The sequence below is a fragment of the Manis javanica genome, chromosome 1, assembly GCF_040802235.1.
Source record: "Manis javanica isolate MJ-LG chromosome 1, MJ_LKY, whole genome shotgun sequence".
NCBI lineage: Eukaryota > Metazoa > Chordata > Mammalia > Pholidota > Manidae > Manis > Manis javanica.
In genome coordinates, this window is record NC_133156.1 from 19,029,675 (window position 1) to 19,046,500 (window position 16,826).

At 35.6% G+C, this 16,826-nt stretch overlaps 1 protein-coding gene across 3 annotated transcripts in view; it reads left to right on the plus strand.

The window, feature by feature from the left end:
* NBEA (neurobeachin) overlaps positions 1-16,826 on the plus strand; it is a 547,470-nt gene that overhangs the window by 129,649 nt on the left and 400,995 nt on the right. For all 3 annotated transcript variants that reach the window (XM_073229196.1, XM_073229216.1, XM_073229206.1), the window contains exons 12-16: positions 8,762-8,914; positions 10,036-10,204; positions 12,532-12,611; positions 13,273-13,335; positions 13,420-13,517. In XM_073229196.1, the coding sequence (XP_073085297.1) occupies positions 8,762-8,914; positions 10,036-10,204; positions 12,532-12,611; positions 13,273-13,335; positions 13,420-13,517 (563 nt within the window). The remainder of the gene's footprint in view (positions 1-8,761; positions 8,915-10,035; positions 10,205-12,531; positions 12,612-13,272; positions 13,336-13,419; positions 13,518-16,826) is intronic.

The following is a 16,826-nucleotide window of genomic DNA, read 5'->3' on the forward strand; positions in this document are numbered from 1 at the left end:
TTATCTCACTGTAGTTTTAATTTGTTTTATTTTTAGATTTTGAATAATGTTGGACATGTTTCCATATGTACTTATTGGACATCCATTTTTTTCTCTCTGTGCAGTACTTATTCAGGTCATTTGCCAATCTTCCCTTTTTCTCCCCAAGACCACCCACACCTAGGCAACCTGTACTCTGCTTTTTGTCTCTGTGATTTTGTATGTTCGAGATACTTCATGTAAGTGGTGTCATATATTTGTCCTTTAGTACCTGGCTTATTTCACATAGCATAACGTTTACAGGATTCATCCATGTTGTAGCTTGTATCAGGATTTCGTTCCTTTTTATGGCTGAGCAATATTGCCTTGTATTGGTATACCACATTTTATCTATTTGTCTGTCAGTAGACATTAGTTCATATTTTGGCTGTTAAGAATAATGCTTTGTGAATGTTCATGTACAGGTTTTTGTATGGATGTATGCCTTGTATTTCTCTGGGGCAGATGCCTATGAATTGATTTGCTGGGTCCTATTGTAACTCTGTGTTTGAGAAACTGTCACATTGTTTTCTAAAGTGGCTCCACCATTTGATGTTCCTCTCAGCAGTGTCTGAGATTTACAGTTTTTCACATACTTGCTAACCCTTGTTACTATTGTCTGTCTGTCTGTCTTATTCTAGTCATCCCAGTGGCTGTGATGTATATTTTAAGATTTGCATTTCTGTGATGTCTAATGATGGTCAGCATCTTTTCATGTACTTCTTGGCTATTTGTATATTTTCTCTGAAGAAATTTCTATTCAGAACTTTGGCCCGTTACAAAGAATTGAGGTGTTTGTCTTTTTATTATTGAGTTGTAGGAGTTTTTTATCCTATGTACTAATTCTTCATTAGATATACATGATTTGCAAAGATAGTCTTCCATTCTGTAGATATTATATTTTAATTGGTATTTCCCCGATGACAAACAAAATTGAGCATTTTCATATATTTATTGTCCTTTTGGTTATCTTCTTTTCTTAAATAGCTGTTCAGTGTTTGCCCTTAGTCATTTAGATTGTCTATCATTTTCTTATTGGTTGGTGGGACTTCTGTAAGTATTCTGGACATGAGTCCTTTGTTGGCTATGTGTCACAAATAACTTGTCCTCTGAGGCTTGCCTTTTTACTTTCTTGATGGTGTTTTTTGATGAATTGAAATCCTTAATTCTAACATAAGTCAAATTTTCAGTTTCTTGTACAATTAGCCCATTTTGGATCCTCATGTATCCCAAAGGTGTGAAAGTATTCTGAGTGTCCTCGAAATTTTGTTTTTACTTTTCACATCTAGATTTACCATCCAACTGGAGTTGAATTTTGTGCATGGCTTGAAATACATGGCATGAATTATATGAGCCATGGTTTTTTTTTTTCTTCTTTTTCTGAAGATGTATCCAGTTAGCTCATTACCAGGCCAGCTTATTTGGGATGATTTTCCACTGCATTGCAGCTTAAGCTTTGCCATAAATCAGGTGAACATAAATAAACAGGATCATTCCCAGTGTTTTATCTATTGGGGGATTTTTTTTTTATATTTGAGGCAGTACAATAGTGTCTTAATTTGGGTAGCTTTTTGCTACTTGATGTCTCACAGTGTGTCATCCGGCTTTATTGTTCTTCAGGATCGCCGTGGCTTTTCTGGGGTCTTTGCATTTACATGTATATCAGCTTCTTGGTTTCCACCAGAAAATGTTGTATTATACTGGCAAATTGTATTGAACGTTCTAGTTCATATACTAGTATATCCTTCTCTTTCTTTAGGCCTTTTTGGTAGTTTTCTGTGTAAAACACTTAAGATTTAGTCTTAAATATTCGAAGCTTTTAAATTTTTAATTTCTTTATTTTTCACTGGTATATAAAAATATAATTGGTGTTTATATTGACCTTTTACATACCAGTCTTTATTCCTCTATTAGTTCTAATGTTTCATAAATTTTTCAAAAAACGTTCTTTGTAGAAAATAAAATAATCCAAGAATGGCAGTTTTATTTTTTTCATTTCTGATGTTTATTCTTTTTATGTTTTCCCTTGTCTTATTGCACTAAGAATTCGAGTATGGTGGTGAATAGAAGCTGTAATAGTGGACACCAGTCAGTATCTTATTCCAGATCTCGTGAGCAAAGCTTTCAGTAATTAACCACTAAGTACGATAAATGCTATAGATTTGCTTTTTGTAGATTTTTAAATCATAAACGATTTCAAGTTTGCCAAGAGTTTTCTTCATTATAAACAAGTGCTGAATTTTATCAAATGCTTTTTTCTGAATTATTTGAGATAATTGTGATATTTCTACATTGTCTTCTTAGTTTAGTGAATGATATTAATTGCTTTTCAGCTGCTAAGTCATCCTTCTATTCCTGGGATCCTAGGTAGTCTTAGATCCACTCCCGTTCCAGTCAGGCCTCAGTCCTCATCGTTCCCTTAAACTGGTCATGTCAGTGTCACCAGTTGCCTTCACGTTCGTAAATCTTATGCTTCTCAGTCTTCATCTTATTTGATCTGTTAAGATTTCAGTTTAACATTATTTCCTTCTTGAAATGCTGTCTCCAGTTGCATTCTGTGACAGCGTTCTGTTGTTGTTCTCGTCACCTCCTGGGCCTCCTTTTCTTTTCTCGCAGCCGCACCTCTTCTCTCTGAACTCCGAAGACCCTGGCTTCCTGGTGCTTAATCCTGGAAACCTTTTCTTTTTTCTGTTCACACTTTGAGATCACCATTCCCTCAGCGTTTATTATCCTGTGAATACTAGTTATTCTCAAATGTGTATTTCCAGCCACAGCCTCTCCTTGGTACTTCAGCCTCCCATCGGCAGCTCCACTTGGATGTCCAAGAAGTTTCGAAAATTTAAATTATCCAAACCATTATTTCTGACTTTCCTCTCAAGTCTTTTAGCCCCCGTCTTCTCTATTGCAGTTCACAGCGTTACCAGCCAGCGAGTAGTCCGGGCCAAGAGAGTCCATCCTTGTTGGTTCTTCTCGTTCACACACTAAATCCATACTCGCAGAAAACTCTATTTTCTTCCTCGTTTCAGAACATATCCAGAAGCAGTGACCGCTTCCTGCCCTCCTGCCCTCCTGCCCTCCTGCCCTCCTGCTTCCTGCCCTCCTGCCCTCCTGCCCTCCTGCCCTCCTGCCCTCCTGCTTCCTGCCCTCCTGCTTCCTGCCCTCCTGCCCTCCTGCTTCCTGCCCTCCTGCTTCCAGTGCCCACCGATACCATCTCAGTTCAAACCATCAGCGTCTTTCTTCGCTGGTCACCCACGTTTCATTTTTCACTGATCTTTAGGACGACTAGTCTTCCTAAAATGCGCCAGATCTTACTACACCATCCTTCTCAGAGAAAACTCACGGATCTTTTGTATCTGACGTCCCCTCTTTCGTGCTGCTCCTCGCCGTCTCTGGCAGAGCCGCAGCGGCCGGACGAAGGCCTGTTGGCCTCTCCCTTGCCACCTGAGACAATGGGCACGTGCCCGTCCCGGGGCGTCGGCGGCGTCCCTCCCGTGGCTGGCCTCGCTCCTCCGGTAGCTGCCCGCCTGGCTTGTTCTCCACTTCATTTGGGGGTTTGCTGATGATGACTGAACAGGGAGGCCTTCCCCCCAACCCATAACCACTGCTCTCTCCCTGCTCTGCTGATTTTTACAGCACCAGTCTGACATTTTTTCAAACTTGTTTATTTCTACCTCCTTTCAGTAGAATGTAGCCTTCAGCTTCAGGAAGGCAGGGAAAATGTCTTTTTATTCCACCATGAGATTTGGAATAAGATACTGGTGCCCACTATTACGGCTTAACAAAGAATGCCTGCCTTAATAAATATTTGTTGAATTGAATTGAATGAATGAAAAGCACTCGATGCTTGTTGGATTCCCCAAAGAGAACACCTTTCTCAGCATTCTCAGATGAATGTTCACACTTTTCATTTTAAACAATCCACTGCTGGGTGAGTAATATAGATAATAAGGTGCCATTTTAAATTTATTATCAAGGAACAGCAAGTTAATGGTTAACTGTCACGTCGCTTTAGCTCTTCACCTCAGAAGGTCAAGGAAGGCAGTCTAATGAGAGGCCTTCTTATTCATCACATTTAGACTGTTTCATGGAAAACTATTAAGGTATTTTGTTGCACTTTATCTTCCCAAAATATGACTGAAAAAACTGAACAGTTTATCTGAAGAATTCAGTATTTTTGGTTATGGTTAATAAAAAAATTGATTCAAAGTGGCTTTCCTATTAAAGAAATAAGCTTGTTAATGTAACTGGAAGTCCAGTGCTAGGTGGCTTATCAGGCCTACTCATGGCAGGAAATGATGCCATACTCAGACTTGGTTACTGAGAAGAGTTTAATGCAACGCTTTTTAAAACGTTGTGAGCGTTGTTAAGGGAAACCAGCAAGATTTGAAGAGGTGAGAGGAGATTGAAAGAGAAAGTCACTGTAGCCACACCATGGGAAAGTGTACCTGACTGGAGTGTGTGTGCAATAAAGGGACACGCTGTATTAACTTGCAGGGGTAAACCTGGGGAAATAAATACCTCAATTTCATTGTCTTCCTGTTCATTTCCTGCTGGAGTCTCCCAACTACTGAATTCCAACTGGAAGCCAGTAGACAGGGAGCCTCCCAGGCAGAAATAGGAAGGGAAGCTTGGAGAGTGGCCAGGACAGCCAGCAAGACTCACGCAGCGAGTTGGGCTTCCGGGCTTGGGTATGAGTCTCATTTATGTTGTCAGAGATGCAGGTTGTTTTCTGCATCTCTGTGCTGCCATCTGCAGTGATGATTTTATGCTGTAGCTGCTGTCCTTGGTGGTCATAAGAAGGCTGCCAGGTGGACATTGTACTGTAAGTCTTCACACGAGGTGGAGAGAGCAGATTTCTTCCAGTTATTGAGCAATATCCTTCCCTCCAATTGATGGATCAGTTTAAGCCTTGGTCTACTCTGAACCAGCTGTTTCCCTGAAAATTTTGATTCTGGGTCTCTGAACTGATCATTGTCTCTGTGCCCCCTTCCCACCCTCCTCCCCCCGCACCCCCGGCGACGACACACCGCTGGTTCATGTAGGATTACGCTCTTGGGAGCACAGCCTTGGTGTTCTGGGGAGAGGAAAGTTGATATTGAGGATTAACTGCTTTATGATGTACCTCTACTAATTAATTTCCCACAATTTATGTAACATAATGCACATTCTGTGTATATAGACCGTGTCTGCAATACAAATAAACATTTCTGGCAATCCATTTCATTGTGGGCTGCTGTAAATGTGAGAAAGACCGCTTTTTCTGGAGTAGCAGTTTCCCCTGTAACATCCATCGCTCCTATTTTGTTTAGTTGACTTTTTTGGAGTGGATGTCATAGTTGTATTTGCTTTTCTAGCTTCTCAGATTCTACTTCCAAATGCGTTCAGTCACATCTCATATAGTACTTCTTACAAATTATGTATTCAGCCACACCAATGTAGTATATAAGTTCCAGAGCTTGAATGTTACAGATTTATAACTAAATTACCCAAGTATAAATCTCTTTTTTAAATAGCTTTAGTTGAAAAATGGAAACAAAAATCAAAATAAAAAATATTTGAACCGATCAATCAAAGTAAAGACATTAAAACAGAATTGGATGTCTTCTTTCATCTTGTTCTCATCTGTCTTTTGTCTTATCTGTTCTATTATTATTCTATTCCTGAATTTGACTTGAACTCTGTTAAAAACTCACTGATGAATATGGTGGACAGTAGACAGAAAAAAGCGAATAAGATGATATCTTCCTTTTTTATATTGGCAAAGAAAAATATGTGAATAACTAATAGTAGTATACTACTTACAGGTGAAGGTAACATTGCTATTGAAGAGAACACGCATTTTGTGCCTAGTAGTATTTTGAGTGGGCCAATAAAAAATGCAATTTTAGAAAGATATTTCCTAAGGGTAAATTTTAGAATTAAGAACTAGTGCCCAACAGCATTGATCGCTGTGAAAAACAACTAACAAACTCTTTTCAGTGATGTGGAAGTCCTCATGGGATGCTTCTCGCATATCTTTGTATAACATGGAACAAGTTAAAAACTACTTTCAGGTAATGAATTACCTCCTCAAATGAATATGTTCATAGTGATCAATCTGATTTTGTATCACTTTCATGTTCTTTGTAAATACATGACAATTTTTATAGGATAAAAATATTACCTCATAATATTTATCTATTAACTATATCTGACTATTCTATTTCAGAACTTCAATCATAAAGGTAGAATATATCAGATAATGTTCTTGAAATCATTATTACTGAATAAAAATATAATGTATAAGATGAGCTATGTGAAATTACAACTACTAAAGGAGTTGGCTGAAGCTTTAAATAACCGTTCATCTCTTATTTTAATTTTATTCCCCTATCCATGAATAAAATATTTTAGAAATTAAAAGTATTTTTTCATTAAAGCTCCTTTAAAATCTGTGCCCAATCTTTACTATTCTTTTAATCAATTTTTTGTTCTACTGTTCTCCCCCATTTAATAAACTTTGTTAGAATTATTTCCTCCATCTTATAAAATTTCCATTTAAAGTTATGCTGTGAAACTGGGTTTGAACCTTATAGGCTGTTGCTTATCTATTCACCATTTATGTTTTGTCAAATACCCTAGCCTAGTAATACAAAATCACTGCTAGCCTTATACTTAAACTAATGAAATGCTTCCTTCTCAGTAAAACTTTTTCTTAACCACCCTTCCCAGAATTTCCTATGCTCCATATTTTTCATGAACTTATTAATATCTAACATGTTACCTATTTTCCCTTTTTGTTTATTGTATATTCCTGCCTCATCCTGTGAGGGTAGAGGTTTTGTTAAGTGTCCTTTCAACAGTGCCAAGGAAAGTGCCTGGCAAACCCACCATGTTTATTTTCTGAATGAACTAAATGAAAAGTATTGAGCTCTAGTTTTAAGGTGAAAGAAATGGACGAAAGGATATTAGAAGTTGAGGGATCATGATAGACAAAGCAGGTGAGGCAAACAGGTGCTGTGTAGGTGAAACCGGTCCAAAGAAACACTTGGGCTCAGTGACTGAGGTTTGTTAGGCTTGAATTTCATGTCCTTCAGGTTCGCTGAGCGGTCCCCCTGCTCTTTATTGTCTCCTACCCTAATCCATCCATTGTTACTCAATACTTGAATATTGTAATCATTTGAGATTGTGGCCCTTTAGGTAGAACTGTGAAATGCATGGCATGCTCGGGTCAGTTGTATGGAGCTACCCTAGTTAGGAGCGTGGAGAAGGTAGGTGAGTCACGTGGGAAGTAAAATTGGTGAGACAGGTTAGTCCTTTTAGACCATAAGTATCCTGTCCTGATACTTAGGCTGTTATCACTGGGTAGTGGAGATAAAGGTGCGGTGTGCCTTGTAGCTTAGGGCTGAGTGGCAGGTGATTCTTTACTCTAGGCAAGATGCTGGTGCTACAAAATGGATCACTAGATGAGAAGGAAAAGATTTGTGTAGAAAGAGATTTTTTTTGACATTTAAGTTTGAATTATCAGCTTTTATGAGCCACATTTCTGTTATAATATTTTTACCAGAAGTTATATTCTAGGGTAGCACTGCCAAATTAAAATATAAAGTGAGCCTCATATGGTATTTAAAATTTTTCTTGTAAACAGTTACAGGTAAAATTAACTTTAATAATGTATTTTATTTAACGTAGCACAGTATATCTAAAGTATTACCACTTCAATATATACTTTAAAATAATAGGTATTTCGTATTATTTTTTCATTTTAAATCTTCAAAATAAATCCAGTGTATACAAACTTACAGCACATGTCACTTAGGACTGGCCACATTTCAGGGGCTCAGTAGCCACGTGGCCAGTGGCTACTGTATTGGGCAGTGCAGCTTCAAGGACTGGGTTTGAATTTCGGAAGGTCTGTCATTTATCTAAATACAATTGGTAATAGGTTATGTATTGGTGATGGCAGTTGAAAATTCTTTTTTGGAGTACTAAGCATAACGATTGGGTTATATGAAGTGTGTGAGCATGTAATACCTTCCAGGGAGAGTGTGTTTACGGAGAATAGAAGGCCGAATTAATAGTGTTCAGCAGTTCCTATTTTTTAAGCAAACGACAATAAGGAGTAATCCAAGGATCAGGAAAGCCAAAGGGGGACATTATTTCTAGGACAGTGGGATCTGCTTTTCCAGGTACTCCGGGTGGACTGGAAGAGTTATCCTAAGCTAGATACTTTGCGTTTGTCAGTGCGAAACTCAGTTGTGACTTCTGAAGAAAGGATTCAGTGGAATGAATGGGAAGGCCAATTTATTTCCCCTTTAGCTTGGAGCTAGTGAAAACACTTCTTTTTCCCAGTGTATTTTGTTTTGTCTTATATATGTGTGTGTTATGATACTAATTTTAGTCCATTTTAATTTTGTCTAAAGTCTCTACTTGTTAGTTTCTATAAAGAATGGAATGAAACCATTCTTATTCATAATTTATTTCTTCAGATTGAAATAAGAGAGACATTTTTTAACCTGAGTCATCTCTGCAGTTGTCCTGGAAAAGGCTTCAGGAAACACTGTCATTCAGAGAATTATCTTAAAATTTCAGGTTTCGAAATATAATTAAATTTTGGATATCAAAGGAAATATAAAAGTTTGTATTTTAAATATAAAGTATTAGGGGTGGCTTATAAAAATTCATTTATACTGATTCTAAGTCAGCAATTTTTCATTTTTATATTTAGATATTTTCAGCTTGAATTTCTGTTTTCTTTGTTCAGTCATCAAGAGCCCATATAACGAGAGCTGTCCTGGAGCAGTTTTTATCCTTTGCAAAACACCTTGATGGTTTATCTCATGGAGCCCCTTTATTAAAGCAGCTTTGTGATCACATTTTATTCAACCCGGCCATCTGGATACATACGCCTGCAAAGGTACACATTTTCTTCTCACTCATTTTATTTTAGAGTGATATTAAAAATTACAGTTATTAGATATCAACTATCGAGTAAAAATCATTTGGATATTTCAGCTTATTTGGTAGTCTGTCAGAAGGAGTTGTAATATGCAGTATCAGAAATAAAAATACTAAATATTACAAATGTTAAAATAAATGAAATTATAGATGTAGTAACTCATTGTGAAGTTATTAGATGTAATTCATATCTTTCCAAGAAAGAGACTTTGGTACACTGATAATTAAAAGAATAAGAAAAGAAAATAACAGGTGACATTATAATTGTATCATGATAATTGTCATCATTTGACTGGGAAATTGCTTCTTGTATTGGGAATGTTGAGTTTATATCATATATCTTAAAATAAACATGTATATAAGAGATTTTTTTCTATTTATCAACATAAAATTTTTATTATTTTGCCTACCTTAATTTAGCCCCATTACATTGTAGTAGAATTCAACAATGAAGGACATTTTTCATAAATTTGAGCTGCCTTTTACAATTTTCAAATCTCCCACATAACTTTGGTTAAATACTGTTTTAAGTACTAATGTGTATTATGATTTATCATGTTCATTGTGTGCTGAACTAAAACTTTAAAAGTTCGCTCTTTAAGCAAGGTGTATGGCTTTTCATGTCTCTACTTACATGCTTAGATTCTGGTACTGTGGCTATGGGTTAAGAAAACTGAAAATTTCATGAACTTGTAAGATAGCAGATTGATGTTAGTTTTGTTCCCTGAGCTGCTGAAATATGCTTTAAGTAAGGGCTTTAGTCTAATTGACTTTTTAAATAATCTGATCTTCCTATCAGGTACGTTCAGTAGAATTGATGCATCATTTAAAATCATTTCATTGTTAATAACTGTTAGATTATCTTTATTAAAATAAGTTTTGTTAGAATATGTTGATTACAGATTATTTTCCCTTTAGAATATAAAAATATTTACCAATAGTTATTTTAACATCATAATAAAGGGTCCTTTCTTGGCCCTTACTCATTTACATTTAAATTTGAACATAATGCATATTTGTAATAGAAGCACTTGAGGAATTTTTAATTTACCTTAATGCTCTGGTAATATTCTGTCTTAGGTCCAGCTTTCCCTATACACTTATTTGTCTGCCGAGTTTATTGGAACTGCTACCATTTACACCACCATACGCAGAGTAGGAACAGTACTGCAGCTCATGCACACGTTAAAATATTACTACTGGGTCATTGATCCTGCCGACAGTAGCGGCATTGCACCTAAAGGGTTAGGTGAGTACAACGTGCTACTGTGTTGCTTGTACTGATTGTTCTGTACTCTGCGTATTATCGTAACTTCCAGATGCGCGTGACTATGAACTTATCACTGAACTATTGTCTTTCCTATGTAGTAGACTTATGTATTGAGTTTTCTTTAGTACAGAAGTTTATATAGCCTTTCAGCATTAAATTATTTTTGGAGTAAAGCCATGTAATAATAAATAATATCCTCCCTTTGGCCTGAAAACTTACTGTGATTCAGGAAGATAAATTTATAATACTAAAAGGGTGAATGTTACTGGTCAGGGCCACTGTAGTCCACTACAGTTGTTTCAATACTTTTAGATGGTTGCCTTTCTTTGTATTTTTTGCCCTAAACTTCACGCTTTCTTCTAAGTGTATTAAAACTAATTTAATTCTTCACTACATTGTATTTTAAAAATAGTGCCCGTTTCCTTAATTATATAAAAGTACATACTCAGCATAGAAAATGAACTGATGAAGAATAAAAAAGTTATTCATAATGCAAGCCCCAGGAATTGTAACTGTTAACAAGTTTGGTTTGTTTTATTCCACTATTTCTCATAGCATAAATTTGTGAAATATTTAAATGATTTCTAAAAATTTGAAATATTCTTGGTTTTTTCTTTGTTCTATATAGTAATGTAAGAGAATATACCATTTACATGTTTCTGAAGTTTTGAGTCTATAAATAATATATTTATTCCTTTGTATATAATAATATACCTCAATCTTTGATTTGTTTGGAATTGCTCAGATAAAGGGTCTCAGGGCAAATACTGTCTATTTTTTCAGAACTATTGTACCAGTTTGCAGTCTCACCAGTAGTATGAATCTGTCAAGGATTGTATATATATATATTGCACTGGGCTGCCTTGCCACTGTAATATCCTTCAGTGGAGAATAGTTCTTTCAGTATTTCCTTGTCTTCCATGGTCTTTATATTTTTGAATAATATAGGCAGCTTACTTTTAAGAATACCCTTTAATTTAGATTTGTTTGATATTTGCTCAGGATGGTTTAGGATTTTGTAGAGCAAATCACACAGAAGTCATACTGACTATGTCTCATTGTAACATGTCAAGAGGCACGATACGGAGTTCTTACTATTAGTGACGTTAACTGTGATCGGTATTCTTCATTGCAAAATTACTACTTGCTCTTTTGTGATAGTAACTACTTGGTGGAGAAATACAGTGAGGTTTTGGAAATATTCTGTTCTTCAACAGACTTTTTCACCTCTGGGTGAGTTCGTTGATAACTCTTCCAAGAATTGATCTTTAGTATGATTGCTGCCAAATGGTGATATTTTATAATACATTTATTAGTTTGAATTCTACTGAAAGGAAGAACTTTTATTTCTCCTCTATTAATTAATTTATTTATTTGTTCATTTAAAAAAATGTCAGTATATGTTTCATAGATTCCAGTTTTATTCACGGTTATATCAATAGTTGACATATTTTATACTGCCAGACAGTAAATATGTTAGGCTTAGGGAGCTAAAAGTTATCTGTATTGTAAAAACAACCATAGACAGAATATAAATGAATGGGTGTACTTTTTTTCCAGTAAAACAGGCTTGATGAGTTTAGTCGAAGGGCTGTCCCCTGAGTTGTATCATTATTTATTTTGATGTTCAAGTTGTCCTATATTTGGCCAGTAGGAGCCCTTCACTGAGTTTTTGAGTCTTTATGACAAATATCCATAATATTTTAGTGCTTTCTGGCACGAGATGTTCTTTGTTCATGTTATGCTTTCCTTATTCAGTCCTGGAGCCAGCCGTTTGTACCAGGAGCCACAGTGTGTGTTGTGGGTTTGGCTTTTGGAAACTAAGATCTGGGTGTGAGGGGTGCTTACTGTGCTTGTTGCTCTTTGGGTGTCAGTATTTCTGGACTATCTTAGTGGATCCAGGAAATAAAGTGTGTGGGGGGGGTTTGTGTGTTTGTGTGTGTGTGTGTGTGTGTGTGTGTGTGTGTGTGTGTGGTGTGTGTGTGTGTGTGTGTGTGTGTGTGTGTGTGTGTGGTGTGTGTGTGCACGCTAGGGTTAGGGTTAAAGTGACGTGGGTGAGGGTTGATGTCTGCGATAGAATAAGAGTTAGGATTAGGGATAGAGTTAGGCACAGTTTTAGAATGAGGGGAACCAGTTTTAATGGGGTATATAACTGAAATTATACATCATTAATACTAATAAATGTATCTATAATAAATATGACTGTTAAAGAATTCCATGGTATCCCAGCATAATTGCATGAAGCTTATTTGGTATCATGAGGTTTTTTCCTGTTTTTTTGTTGTTTGTTTTCCATTTTATTGTAGATGGTCCCCGGCCATCACAAAAAGAAATCATATCACTACGGGCATTTATGCTACTTTTTCTGAAACAGCTCATACTAAAGGTAAAATAATTTTATTTAATTCAGAATTGCATATTAGATGGAAAGGAATTTTGGCATGATTTAAAAATCATTATTTTAAAATTAGCTATAACTACCTTTAATTCATGAACTGCTTTCAAATTTCTGAAAAATCTAAATATTAACTTTTACTGAACTTCACTTTTTGTTAAATACTGTTTGAATCCTCATACTAAGGGATATAGCAAAAATGGACAAGAGATATATGCATGTTTATTCCAGAAAATGGTCTCTTTTCCTGTTTGAGAAGGTGTGAGTTATGTATTTTATCACAATAGGATTTTTTAAAGATAAATAAAAATTGGAAATAAAGGCAAAATACACAATTGATATTATAAAATTTTGTGGTTGTTTGCTTGAAGAACATAAATGGTTAGAGAGATAGTAATATGAATAGTTAGATGCTCAAAATATACTAACTTTTGATAGTGAAGATGAATCATTAGCAATTTTATAGATAGTATTTTCTAAATATTTATTTCTTTAACTTGAAATTAGTCTATGAATTATGAAGCATCTAGATATTTTCATTAAAACATCACTACTTTTCAATTTTTACTTCCTTTTAAAATAATCATTTTGATGCCTGTGTTAAGTCTAAATTTTAGATTTAAGTTCAGTAATACTTTTTTTTTTAAATTAGGATCGAGGGGTCAAAGAAGATGAACTTCAGAGTATATTAAATTACCTACTTACAATGCATGAGGTAGGACATGGTCTGCATTTCTATTTTAAATATTTTCTTCAAAGCATTAGGATACAATTTTTACTAATGATCCTTATTATGCAGGATGAAAATATTCATGATGTGTTACAGTTACTAGTGGCTTTAATGTCAGAACACCCAGCCTCCATGATACCAGCATTTGATCAAAGAAATGGAATAAGGTATGATCATAATATTTATTAATGGATTTTGAGTACAGTTTGTGCTTCCTAGAATAACCTCTGTTCTATGAACTTTTGAGTAAATAGAGAAAAATTGTACACCTATGAAGGGAATAAATGGAGAAAGTTGCTACTAATTCTCAAGGAAACTGGTGAAGTGTATAAATGCAAGTCTCACATCTCAAGAAGAGTAGTTGAATTGTTGTTGCTACAGTAAACAGTGGGAAGAGCAAAGTTTTTTTTTTCAAGAAGAGAGAGAGCGTGGTATATCTCAACAAAACAAAGCACCGGAAAGTTATGTGAGTTTAGGCTCGAGAGCTAGATGGCATCTGGATTCAGATGTCTGTACAGTGGCAAGCAATGTAGATTTTATTCTGTGGGTGAAATAAAGAACTTTGAATGGGGAACTGATTCGCTCCAAATTCCATTTTGTTAGATTTGCCAGTCAGCAGTGTGGAAATGAATCGGAGAAACACAAAACGGACCTAGCGAGATCAGTAGAGAGGTGATTTGATGCATGAATGTCAGGGATGATGAGCTAGGGAAGTGGACATGCGGTGGGAAAAATAGATGAAAGTTTGGAACGGGGATAAAACCAAAAGAATTTGAAGACTAACTTTAGTTATGTTGTCGTGATTATGCAGATAAGGGAAACGTGCTTTCTTGATTTGTGTTCTAATGAATTTGAACCTAGCCCCCTGGGGATTCTCCCACTTTGTTTTTGCGAAATGTGTTACTGGGCTGAGGAAGAAGCCCGCGTTATACCTCGTGCAGTTCCACAGAGCATAACAAGACTTTGGAAATAGTTTATCAATAACTGTCAGCAGTTTTCTCAGTGCTTCTTTTACTCGGCCATATATATCCACGAATAAAACTTTCTAGCCTCGAAGGATTCCTTTCAAATCAGAAAGGCAGTCACTTTATTTCTAAATGGATAGCCAATTATTACATCACTACTACCTTTGAGTTCACCATCCTTAGAAGGATCATGGTATTTTGTACTATGAAGTTGAACTATATGAAACTGCTGATACTTAACTGATTTTACCAAGTAATGACAATTTTATGCGGTTCCATCTAATTATATAATACAGTTACACTTATTCTTCTTATATTTAGGTTGAACAGTTAGTATCCTTAGCCTTAGATCCTGCTTTATTTATTATATTAACTGATACATTGATTCCATTGAAAGTAGCCTCATCTCCCATGTGGATGATACTAACCTTAGATTGGTTGATAAAATACAATACAGAAATAGAATTCTGCATTTTTTGACACACTGGAAATCGGGTCTGACAAAGGAGAGTGCTAATGTAAGCTCTTTAGGGGACTGAAATAGCATTTTAAATGTGTAGTATGAAGAGTCTGGTCAGGTATGGTGAAGCGAAGACACGGTCCTGGTCGCCCCTGTTGACGCCAGCTTGACACGGCACAGTGTTACCAGTATTTTCAAAACAAACATGAAGATAGAAAATTTTGCTACTTCAGTATTTTCACTTAAAAAAATGTGGAGAATTTAAGACCTTGTTTAAAAGATGGAAAAAATAGGTTTATTAGATAGAATACTTAAAAGTCTATATCCTAGGAAAAAGATATTAAAAGGTAACAGTTATATATGAAATATTTTCTGGGGAAAATTCCTGTTAATTGTCATTCACACATACTAAGAAATGAACATAAACAATGAACTTAATTTAATTCTGGTGATGTTTTAAATGGACTTAAGAAAGACCTTGTGATAATACAACAGTGAACTGAACAGCTAAACATGTGACATTTATAACTGAAAATCTTTGAAGAATAGATAACTAGTTGCTTCAAATAGTTCAGATATTTTCTGGCTGAAATACGTTATGCTTGAGCGGATGAGTTAGGATTCACCTATATTATTATATTATAAGTAAACATTCATTAACTGATTTGTCAGTAAATTTCTTAGTCATACTGTATTGCAATCCTGTGTCTGTATCTTGTTTTGTAAGAAACACTTGCCTAGTTGTGAAGAAAACGCCGTGTGGTATAAATGTGTGATGGCCATAGATATTTTCGTGTTTCAAATGTGAATCATGATTTCCGTTGATCCAGGATGAATCTTACACCTTTTTTTCCTCCAATTTAGAGTTATTCTTAGACAACAGGAATGTGTGGGAGTTTCTGGCTCCATCTCAGAGCATAGTCACCTTCGGAGGCTGTAGCTTTTACTGTGGTTCTCAAGATTATTTTTGCTGTCGAATGTTCTTTTTTTATGACTTCCTGAATATTTCTTTTGTGACATGTATAACTTTCCTTCTCATACTTGTCATTTTTCATTACTGATCTTGGTCCTTAAAAGGTCTGAAAATAGATTTCAGGATAAATACATATTCATTTAGAAACTTGACGCTTTTGAGGAAAACCCTCTTCCATGGGAAATCATTACTCTAGAGTTTACCTCTCCTTGTAGTCTGTTCTTCAGTCAAGTAATGCAAAAAAGAAGCAATATCAACCATGGACTGTTTTCGTTTTTAATGGTATAAGCCACTGTAAGACATAAAATAGACGTCACTATTTTTTTTCCTTTTTATTATTGTTACCTGAAATGATGTGAAAAGTGTGCCGCATCATCTATTACCAGCTTTTTTTAGTTAGCCTAGATTGCTGCACCTTCAAAATACAAATATTTTAATAGTAAAAAGATACTTAGTAAAATAAAGCACATCCTAGTTTTATAGTTATCACTGCCACCTCAAAGAAACTTCTTCAATTCTAGAATCAGTTGCAAAAGAATGTAGTCATTAATTCCCCTTTCTATTTAATAGAAAAATATTTACTTTTATATTTGGAAAAAAGTGAGATAAAATGTCTGAAAATACCTATAAATATTACAGTGACAATGACCCTGCTCTTACGGAGTATTTCAGGCGACAGTATAGGTTAGGTCAGGTTAGGTTATATGTTAAGAAAGACTTTTTGCTCCAAGTAACAGAAAATGTCTCAAGTAAACGTTCATTTTAAGTAAAAAAAAAACAGAATAATGTGATTGTTACATAAATGTCATGAGGGTAGCAGCCAGTCGTCAGAAAGCTGTCAGGAAGTGAGTCTGCTCTCTCCTCTTTGCCTATGCGGTGCCTCAGTCTTCCTTTTGTGCACTGACGCAGGCCTATGAGTGAAACAAGCTGGCCTATATACTTCAAATAATTTCCTAGTAAGAGCCCAACAAAGACTAGGTGTTGTTTCCCAGATCTCATTCCAGTTCATCAGAAAAGAGAAGTGATTGGATGGTATCTACCCGTGGCCCAATTAGCCATGACCAGAAAAAAAAGTTCA